The sequence below is a fragment of the Alexandromys fortis genome, unplaced genomic scaffold (assembly GCF_014885135.2).
Source record: "Alexandromys fortis isolate MF-2015 unplaced genomic scaffold, M_Fortis_MF-2015_v1.1 scaffold_52, whole genome shotgun sequence".
NCBI classification, from domain to species: domain Eukaryota; kingdom Metazoa; phylum Chordata; class Mammalia; order Rodentia; family Cricetidae; genus Alexandromys; species Alexandromys fortis.
This window is the reverse complement of record NW_026067929.1, coordinates 3,708,409-3,719,273: the sequence shown is the minus strand read 5'-3', so window position 1 is coordinate 3,719,273 and position 10,865 is coordinate 3,708,409. Positions and strand designations below refer to the sequence as shown.

The following is a 10,865-nucleotide window of genomic DNA, read 5'->3' as shown; positions in this document are numbered from 1 at the left end:
GTATGAAGAAACATACAGGGGTTCACAGACTATCTATGACCATAGGCAATTATTTTCATCAAAATCCAAGTACAAAATCTCCATTGTGTTGCTGTCTAGGTGTTGAGAATCCTCAGCTAAGATACTGTTAGATCACATCCGCCCAAGTTCTGTAAATGGAATCCTCATGAATGGAAACAATGGCTTCTAAGAAAGGTGCCAAAGAGACTCTCCCCCTCTCCACCATGTGGAGAACAGAAGGAGCCGTTACTGGGCTCTGCCTCTGCCGAGAACTCCTGGTTTTTACAACTGAAAAATAAACCCTTGTTGCCTTACGATATCTACTTTCTCATATTTGTTACAGATGTCCAACCAGTCTCAGATACATAAATTTTCTATAAGGAAATAAAAAAATGTCGTCTCTCATCTTATTCCTCGATGGGATCATTTGGCTGAAATCCCACTCCAGTGTCCTGGATCTCTTACTAACAGGGATGTATACTTCAAAGGCTGGATGTCCAGGTCCGTGGTTTTGTCATTTCCTCATAGCTGGGCACCTTATTCCTGCCTCTACCATACAGTCAAATCTCCCCATCAAAAGCGCTCACTCCTGGATGCTGATTATCAGCCATATTTTGTCACACCAGAAAACTAGTGCAGAGCGAACTGACGATTGCTTTATTGTGCTGTTCAGAGAGACAGCTTGTTCATTTGTACTCCTGTTGTCTAAGTCATGTCAGCAAATACAGTCAAGAGTTCACAATTTCAGGATGAGAAATAAGTTATTTTGAGATGTGAATTTATATAAGAAGAATAAGAATCCACAAAAGGAAACAACATGTTAATATATATGTATGTGTGTGTATATGTGTGTGTGTATATATATATATATGGAAAAGCAAGAAAATCTTATTTTCACAGATAATATAACTTTTAACCCTTGTTTTCACCTCATTCAATCGGGTGCTGGTTTAAGGCAACAAGTTTGTCCAATAAAGGAAACACAAAAGCAAAACCAGATATTTAGTCATAATCTGTGACTCAAAATCAGATTTTTTTTTCCTCTGTGTAGAAACATCAGTTAGGAGCAAACAACCATGTCCTATGCTCCCACATTTAATCAGTTAATAATCTTCTTTAAATGCTTCTGTGAGAATCAGTGAAAAGCAGTCACTGACCTACAATGGACATGTGCAACTTGCTTTGAGTACATGGAACTTGAGAAAAGAGAAGTTCCCATTCTAGAGTGTGACGTTGAGCATCTACGTTCAGAATGGGTGCCACACTTGTTTGCACAGTGGAAAAGAAAGAAGTCAGTCATGACATAGAAAATGGTTTCATACGTTTTTAACAGCTCAACAAGAACACTGGATTCTCTATATTAAATTATACTAATTCATTTTCTATTTGCAGAAAAACCATTATTAGCCTTCCAAAATTTTCAAAATGAAAGCGAACTCTCTGCTCTCCCTTCTAAGAGTCCCAGTCTCATATTGAGATGATCTTATCCACTTACTTAACACCTATTTCCAGTTTTTTTTTTACTTCAGTGTGAGCAGGTTATGAGCTACTATATTTTTTAATAAGGCAGACTTAAACCTTTTTAAGCTTTCCCTATTTGAAATGCTTTGAAGATGTGTGCTGAGCATGAAATAGACTCTTGTGACTGAAAAATAATAGCCATTAATTTTCAAGTGTTTAAAGGTAATTTACTCACAGGGAAATAACTCTGTGTGTTTAGGGCGAGCAGAAATCAATTCTACTCCTGGTGATGAGGTAACACTATGGATTCCAGCTCCCCTAGGAGCAGAGCTGGCTGTGTGGCTCTGCTGGGCTCGGTGACTATGGTGAGACATCGCAAGCCCCAGTGTACCTCACATATCAAGTCCCCCCAAGGTTGTAAAGAATATGATCTTGGGACTCTTTCGATTGGTGCCGCTTGCTAGTGATGACATTTCATACATGGCCATGGAGCTGACGGAACCAATAATGGGCAGGGAATGGGAGTGACATCGATGGTGTCACTGTGTCCACTGAGGCAAACATGGGATTTAGGCTACATTCAGGAATCACTAAATGTGATCTGGCTAGTGGGCCAAGCATGACAAGCTATCCTCATCAATGTTACTTGAAAACTGAAGAGACCCTTTAGACATCTTCGCCTTCATTTCTGAGATGATAACGGACATCTGCATCACAACTCCACTTTGTGTCTCCTGCACCCATAATTTAAAACACACCGTTTTACCTCTATATCATTACTCATGATAGATTTCACCAAAAAGAGGAAAATGGAGCTTGGGAAATGTTCACAGAGACTTCTGTGGCTATTAGCCTTGTGCAGGAGATGAATGACTTGGGATTATTAACCACCAAATACAAAAATATTATAAAATTTTCTTTATGTGTACATACATCTGACAAAGAGCACTTAAGGTTATAGTTCGTAGCAGTGGGAAACAGGGAAATATCTTCTTTGTTAAGCCACGTGTGTTCAAGAATCAAGGAGCCAGAGCATTCCATCAAGGGATGAAAGCTCTTACTTGTAATCACCTAATAAAAGGGGGTGGAATTCAGGGCTTGATGCACATAGTTTACCTATATAAACCCCGCTCTATCTGTAACTCATGTAAAACATGTGAGTTTGAACTTTTTATTTCAAATTAGAATAACTTCATGAGCACGTCTTTTACAACTGCCTCTTCCTTCAAGATAGCATCAGGAAGGCAAAGGGACACACTTAGGTACACTCAATTATACAGACAGCTGCAGCATTAAGCATGAAATTGGCACAAATGAGGCAGGCCACATTCCACGGATTTTCAATGTATAATACAGAAATGTGTCATCACTGATGTATCAGCTCAAGGGAGTGATGAAATGCCAACTTCTGAAGATCAATGCTAAGAATACATCCTGATTTACACTTTTGATTCTCCTGGCACAATCACAACATCCTGTCTCCCTTTCCCAAGTGCTCCAGATTGACTTTTAAGTCGAACTGTCAACCTATTTACAAAATGATTGAGTCTATGTTTCCAAAACTTCGCTTCCAATTTCATCAGTATTTCTGTTTCGGCAAATGTCACGCCGCAATCAATCATTTAACTCCCCACTTTAGGAAATTATCTCCAGGGGCTTTGCACTCTCTCTGCCCAAGACCCAGTTCAGAGCTACTTCTTTTCCCCCTCAAAGATCTGGGACCAAAGTCCAAACACAGAACATGTGGTCCAGCTAAATGCCGAAGGGAGCATTTGATAAGACACATGCAGCACACTGATGCGTTCTTCCACTTAAACCTTGGCTTTCACACACTTTAGATCTTTAACTGAAACACAGTGTCCTTGGATTCTAGTTAATGTATTCAAAAGTTAAAAAAATAAAAATAAAAGATGTGGTCTTTCTCTAGCAATCTTATTGCTTACAAGAGCTGGGGAAAAATTAATCTTTCACTCAGCTGTTTTTTCTGTATTCATAAAAATTACTTACGGTGTTTCAGGTTAACTCAATAAACATTTGTTTCTAATTCAAAGAGCTAAATGAGTAAACATAAGTCATACTAAGTAATTTCATAAAGCACTCTTAAGAGCACACTGTAAAAAAAAAAAAGTACACCCACTACAGGCACCAAATTATACTAGTTTCCTCTATTCTTTTGATCTGCAACTTCTCAATGTCGAGTAGTCTATACATTTTAAATTATTTTTTATGAATAACCAAAGAGATTTTATCTCATGCCATTATTTTGAAAGCAATGCTCCAAAACAAAAATATAATTTCTTTCTTATGTATTTTTTATCAGAAAATTTAATTCCAAATGTGTATGCAGGTACACACATGGCATTATCATGCAGGCAGATGGCCTCACAGTTATTTTTAGCCTTTTTTAATCAGCACATCTTTCATCCCTCTTCAGCCTTAAGTGTTCCATGCAAAGTCTCCCACGTATCTCTCTTCCATCCACTTTCGTTAGAGATTCAAAGATAATGTCTGTCTTAGGATTTTCTTGTATCAGAAGTGGCACAAATCAGGTTCATAGCCAATTGCATTTCAGCAAAAAGCATACTTTAAATTTTTACTCTATATTTTTAAATGAAAGAGGGGATTATCATTTTCAGTCTCTTTCTCTTATGAGATGCAAGTTTCCACTTGCTGTGATATGCCTACACAGGTAGACTGAGGCTGTTCTTCAGGCTCAGGAGTCATTACAGGTGTAGCAAGTGTCTCTGCTTCTTGCTGCCCATCAAAAAGGATGGCAATAATGTCCATAGTTTCCAGAGGCCCTGTCTTTGAAGGTATAGAGTTTCCTGATTCCACAATGGCCCAAAGTCACAGTCAGAATGTAGTGACATTTCAATTGTATTTTAATAAATAAAGTTTGCCTGAATATCAGAGAGTAAAACAGCCCCACTGGTCAGCCTTACCACCGGGTACTGGTAAAACACACCTTTAATCCCAGCAGCCACACTAGTTGCCATAGAAACTGGGTGGTGTATAACTTTAATAATAGTGGTGCATGTCTTTAATTCCAGAATTAGACAGGATTATAAAACAGGAGGAGACAGCTCTCAGTCACGATCTCATTCTGAGATTCCTGGAGGCAGGATGCCACTTTTGGACTAAGGTTGAGGTAAGAGCTTCTGGCTGGCTCCTTTGCTTTTCAGGTCATCAGGCTGAAACCCAAATTCTCTGCCTGAGATTTTATTAATCGTGCTTCATTTTGGCACTCAACTTTTTGGGGCATGAATTTATGAAAAAGCCATTTGCCTAAGGCTTTTTAGTCACCACCCAGGCCAGAGCTGGCATTGGAATGCCAGATCTAGGAACTGGAACACAAAGTTTGTCATCTGGGTTTGGGAGAAAAACTAGCCTTTTCAGCTCCCATCCACCCTGGCTTAGTTTCCATATAAAGATGGAAAATACACAGAGAATGTAGATACTGTATGTTATTGTGTTGTCTTTGAACTGTTTGACAGGGGAGGAAGGAGCAACAACTGCTAAAAATCCTACAGGTCGGGCAATTATAAAAAGATCAAATTGAACTATAAAGGATATGATAAACAAACAAAAAAGGATGAAAAATACCCCCAGAAATAGATTGCATAATGCTTTATTAACTTTGAATTTTCTAAATGTTAATGAGAAAGGAACAACAGCTGTGGAGAGACATGGGGAGTAGAAAAAAACTACACAATTAAGTTAGCCAATATACTTTAAAGGTGTACTGGCTTCAGATTGAAAACCAGGATATGTCTTAAATTGGGGAAGGAGTTTTGCTTTTGTTTCCACAGGAAGTGAGAGGCTTTAGATTCATTATGAGTTAAAAAAAATAGGGTTTGATCAAGGAAAACCCCTGAGAAATTTCTGATAGAAGCAGATGGCCCAGATGATCCAACATTTTCAAGCACTCTGTTGCAGCCTCCTCTGAGTTCTACATCCTGAACAATTTAAGACTGCTGACTGAGACGATCCAGCCTCACAGAATCCTCCAGTCAGGTCTTGACTATGACACTAAAGTTTCTTTGGGTCCCCATAAGATCACCAGTGCCCCCAGTGAGCAGGAAGTATCCTAGAAAACTGTGCCCACATCCCCCAAACATAGATTATGGATGTTTGTCTTTGTTTAATACGTTGGTTACAAGTTGTTATGGATAATGGCTAGGAAAATAGCTGAACAAAGAAAATTTGATTCAAGGTTCTTGTTTTGAAAAGAAAAAAAAGGACTATAGATTGATAGGATCAAAGGGTAGATTATTGAATCTACTCTGAAAAGAAAAAAGAGAGGATATAGATAAAAAGGCAAATTTGATGTGGGATACACATCTGTATGCTGTGAATATGATTGGATAATTAATAAAGAAAACTGGCTTGGACTGCTAGGGTAGAACAGAGCTAGGCAGGGAAACCTAAACTGAATGCTGGGAGGAAGACGGCAGAGTCAGAGAGAAGCCAGGTAGTCCTGCTGGAGCCAGAAGGAACTTTATCTTAAGTAATTCACAGCCACATGGCAATACACAGATTACTAGAAATGGGTTAAATTAACATGTAAGAGCTAGCTGATAAGAAGTTAGAGCTAATAGGCCAAGCAGTGTTTTAAATAATATAGTTTCTGTGTGTTTATTTCTGGGGAATTAAACATGTTATTGCCTTTAATTTGTACTATGTCTTAATGGAAAGCACTTTCAAATTCTCTCTTTTAAGACATAATGTATGTTATTATTATATTATTATAATTTTAATCATGTTTTAATTATTATGCTATAATAATTATAATTATTATATTATGATATATAATTTTTATAATATATTATAATATAATAATATTAGTTATATTATTATGTTATTATTAGTTATATTCACTGTAATGTTACGGAAGATGAGAACTTACTCATCTTACTTGATCACAGTTGACTCTTACTTGCCCTTCTAACCACTATTCCCCAGTCTCTGGCAATCACTATGTTTCTATGAATTCTATAAGATCCGGTGCTTCAATTCTAATCATGGGTGAGATAGTTCAATGTTTGTTCTTCTGACTTAATCTCACTTAACACAAAGCTCTCTGGGCCTATCCACATTGTCACAAGGGACAGAGTTTCATGTTTTTAGCCAAATAACATTCTATTCTTTTTAAAAAACATCTCGTCAATGGCTCCCAGGCATTAGTTGGTTTAATAATCTGTTCACTGTGACTAGTTCTGTAGTTAGTGCAAGAGCACAGCTGTGCCTTCCTGTTTTGGGGCTCTCTAGAGGACCAGAACTGATGCAGTGAAATGGGATATATGGGATTTACTGGTTTATAGACTGCGGCCGACTAATCCAACAACGGCTGTGAAGAAAGCCTCAGCAGGAGGGTAGATGAACTTTCCAGCAAGAGTGAGGGGAAGCAGGCAAAAAGCTAAGGCTTCCTTCCTCTGTGTCCTTTTATATGAGCTGCCACCAGAAGATGTGGCTATTAATACCCCAAATGATCCAACCAATGAAATCCCTTGAAAGTGTGTCTAGCTGCTTGGATGTTAGCTGATTTCAGGTGTTGACAATCAGGATTAGCCAGCACACTTTCATACACTGATTAATTTCCTCAGGAAGGTCAACCAGCAGTGAACTTGCTGGGCTGTAAAGTGGTACTTTTGTTTTTAGTTGTTTCCCTACAGTTTTTAAAATTCACGTTAGTAGGCATGCATTGATCTCATTATGACATTTCATCTACATGCTCTATTGCCTTTTGCTCACATCCTGTGCCATGACGCCCTTGCCTCCCTTTCTATTTCTTCTTTGTTTTCCCAAATAGCCCTCTTTCTTTCATATTCTCCTACGTAAGTCCATATATGCTGATAGACAGCTAGAAATCTAATCTCTGTTATGAGATAAAATATGTGATGCTTGTTTTCCCCTACCCATTACTCTTGCTCCTCTCCCTTTAACCTCCCTTATGCTTTTGTTTCATATACATTGTTCTTTGTTACATTATTATTACTATAATTCTACACAGTATAATTTTACATAATATATTTTTCTGTAAAATCTAGATTCTGCCTGAGAGAAAATACACACTTTCAGAGTCTGACTTGTTTAACCTAACAGTGGTTTTTTCATGCAAAAGGTCATGGTTTCATCTTTTTAACTGCTGAACAGAATTCCATTCTGTGTATGTACCATATTTTTAATCTGTTCATCTGTAGATGGGCATCTAGGCTGACCCCACATCCATGGCCACCATGAGTTGTGTGTCATTATAAACTGTAGGTACAAGCATCCCTGTGATATGTTAACTTTATTTTTTTTTTTTTAGTCAAGGATTCACTGTGGTTTTGGAGCCTGTCCTGGAACTAGCTCTTGTAGACCAGCTTGACCTCGAACTCTCAGAGATCTGCCTGCCTCTGCCTCCTGAGTGCTGGGATTAAAGGCTTGCGCCACCACCACCTGGCAACTTTAATTTCTTCAAGTGTCTATCCAGTAGAATATCTGGACCATATGGTGACTGTCTTTTGATTTTATTCAGAAACATCTACACAATTTTTCATGTTTATGATAATTTAATTTCCATACAAAGCTTCCCTGTCTCTATATCTGATTGTAAGTTATTTGTTTTCTATTTTATAGCTAGTTTCACTGAAGTAAAATAACATCTCATTGTGGCTTCCATTTGCATTTCCCTGATGATTGACTCTAAGCATTTTTCATATAGCTGTTGAGTAACTTTAAACTTTTTGTTGTGGAAAACATCTAATCTGCCCAATTATAGTAAAGTATTTGCTCCCATGCTGCTGAGTTAACAGTCTTTGCTCTGGAACTTAACATCTTCTTAGATGTATAGTTTGTACATACTTTCTCCCATTTCTAGGTTGCCTCTTGGTTCTGCTGGGTTTTTTTTTTCCCCATAGCAGCTTTCTGGTGTAAAGGAGTTTCATTCCTAAATGTTATTTTCCATGTTGGTCTTACTTACCTTGCTCTGCAGTCTGAAAATGGGATTTGGGGCTGTGGGAGTTAAACTCTCAGGTGTGTGAAATTGATGCACGCTCACTGTCAGTGTTGGTATTGATCTAACACACGGCCTGGAAATGGTCTTGAGGCCCAATGAGAATGCTGTGTAAACTTCAGCTGTGTGGAGACTGGCAGTATTTGCCATTGTTGCCAAGGCTGGCTCTTGCTCTTGGCTCGATTCTTGAGCTTCAGAGACACAGGCAGCATTAACAAGGTCTTGAGTTCACAGACATTCCTCTTGAACTTCAGACACAGGCAGCGTAAACAAAGTCTTGAGTTCACAGACATTCCTCTTGAACTTCAGACATAGGCAGCGTATACAAGGCCTTGAGTTCACAGACATTCCTCTTGTTTTCTTTTTTTTTTTTTTTTTTTTTTTAAAGGCCATGACTTTGGGATACTTTATTAAAAGGATCGCAGGAAAGAGGCAGGGAGTGTTTTGGTCTTAGTAACACTGGCCATTTAATGTACATCTCTGCCTTCAGACATAGTCTAGCCGAAGCAGAACAATGCCTGAGGGATTTATTCGCGTTTTTAAGGTTAAAGTCCATTCATAGAAGCCTAGTCGTTCTTTCACAGGGAGGAGCTGCGTGATGATGCAACCAGGATTGCAGGCTATTCCTTGACCTAGAGAAGAAACCTGGATGGTGTAAGAACGAGGTCCACCAATTTCCTGCAGGTTTCTCACAGCTACAGCCCAGGCTAAGTTTGAGAGTGGTTTTTCCCAAACCTCAATGTTGTCTTCCTTTCTAAAACAGTACCCCTGCTTGCCCAAGGGGTCTTGGTTGATGGCGATTACATCCTCATTCTGAAGTAGAGCTTTGGCTTGAGAACTGATTTGTCGGAGATCGTTGGACATGAGTAGAGGCGCTGCCATGATAGCCCAGAGGGCCATCTGAGTTACCTACTGGTCCCAACTGAGGCCAAAGTTGCCAATCACTAACATGTCTGGGTCATTCCAACCCCCTGGTCCAGCGACGTCAACAATCTCTTTTTGGTTAGTTGTTGTCCAGGTCAAGATTTTCTTTATGCTTTCCCAGGAATCATAAACATCATCATAATTTCTCCAGTGATTGCAATAATATTGGATATCTGTATAATTGGGCTTCTGAAAAGGTCTCATATAAAGAGGCCACTCACAGGAGTACACAATGCTTCTCCCAGTCCTGTTCAAGGCCAAGGACATGTACTTATAACCATCTGCCAAAGACGTCATGCTGTCACAGTGACAACCATCAAATTTTAGCAGATCTATACCCCAGTCAGCAAAGGTCTGGGCATCAATGTCATAGTATCCAAAACTCCCAGGGAAACCTGCACAGGTTTTATTCCCAACATCTGCATAAATTCCTGGCTTCAATCCTTTGCTGTGGACATAATTAGCTAGGTGCTGGATCCCACTAGGAAAGCGCTGGGGATCTGCCTGAAGGCGGCCCTTTGAGTCCCTTTCAGGAGCCATCCAGCAGTCATCTATGCAGAGGTATTCGTAACCTGCGTCCTTCCAGCCATCAGAGACCATGAGCTCTGCCATCTGCATGAACAGCTGCTCGCTTCCTGTTTTTCTCTCTTGAGACAGGATTTCTGTGTAGCCTTGGCTGTCCTGGAACTAGCCCTCTCCTCTTGTTTTCTGTTGACTTTCATTAATCACCTACTCTTCACCATTTCCTTACTCTTTTTGTAATATTTTTCTGTCATTTTTCTAATTGTCTTGAGAAAGAAATTAGAATTGAGATGTATTTTTTAAAAATTTAAGTGACAAATGCACATCTAAGTTTTAACTGTACCCTAAAAGTTCTTGTGTGCCAAATTCTCAGTCATTCTGTCCAGTACAGCATACCTCCCACAGACTGATTAAATTATTTTAAAAGTCAGTATAAAATATTTCGAATATTTCCAGCACAAGCAATTGATAAATGTTTGAGGTGAAGGACAATCAACTAACCTCATTTAATCATTATAAAAGGTCCCCAAGTATTTAAATATCACCCTGGTATATAAATATTTATAAATATAGCATACATATAACTATGCATAAATTAAGATATAAAACATTTGAAGTGTAATAAATGTGAGAACGAAGAGAACACTTAAACAGTGTGGTGGGATGATGTGGGAGTGTCATATCAATCTGTTGATTTCATTGGCTGAGTAATAAAGAAACTGCTGGCCCTGATAGGTTATAAGATAGGTGGGCGGAATAAACAGGATAGGATGCTGGCAGAAGAGGAAGTGAGGACAGACTCTGTTCTGCTCCCGGAGAGACTCGACATCTCTGCACTCTGGAGCAGAGACACCATGATGGACGGAGGCTAGACTCTTCCCGGTAAGCGCACCTTGGGGTGCTTACACACATCATTAGAAATGGGCTAGTCCAGGTGCGAGAATTAGCCTGTAAGGGCTAG

General features: G+C 39.1%; 1 protein-coding gene across 1 annotated transcript; it reads right to left on the bottom strand.

Annotated features, from left to right (window-relative positions):
- Positions 1-8,894: 8,894 nt before the first annotated feature.
- On the bottom strand, positions 8,895-10,158 carry LOC126503230 (alpha-galactosidase A-like). The gene is given in 2 exon segments (XM_050144777.1): positions 8,895-10,029; positions 10,116-10,158. Coding segments are annotated over 2 exon segments (1,128 nt in total). The 3' UTR covers positions 8,895-8,944.
- Positions 10,159-10,865: the final 707 nt, after the last annotated feature.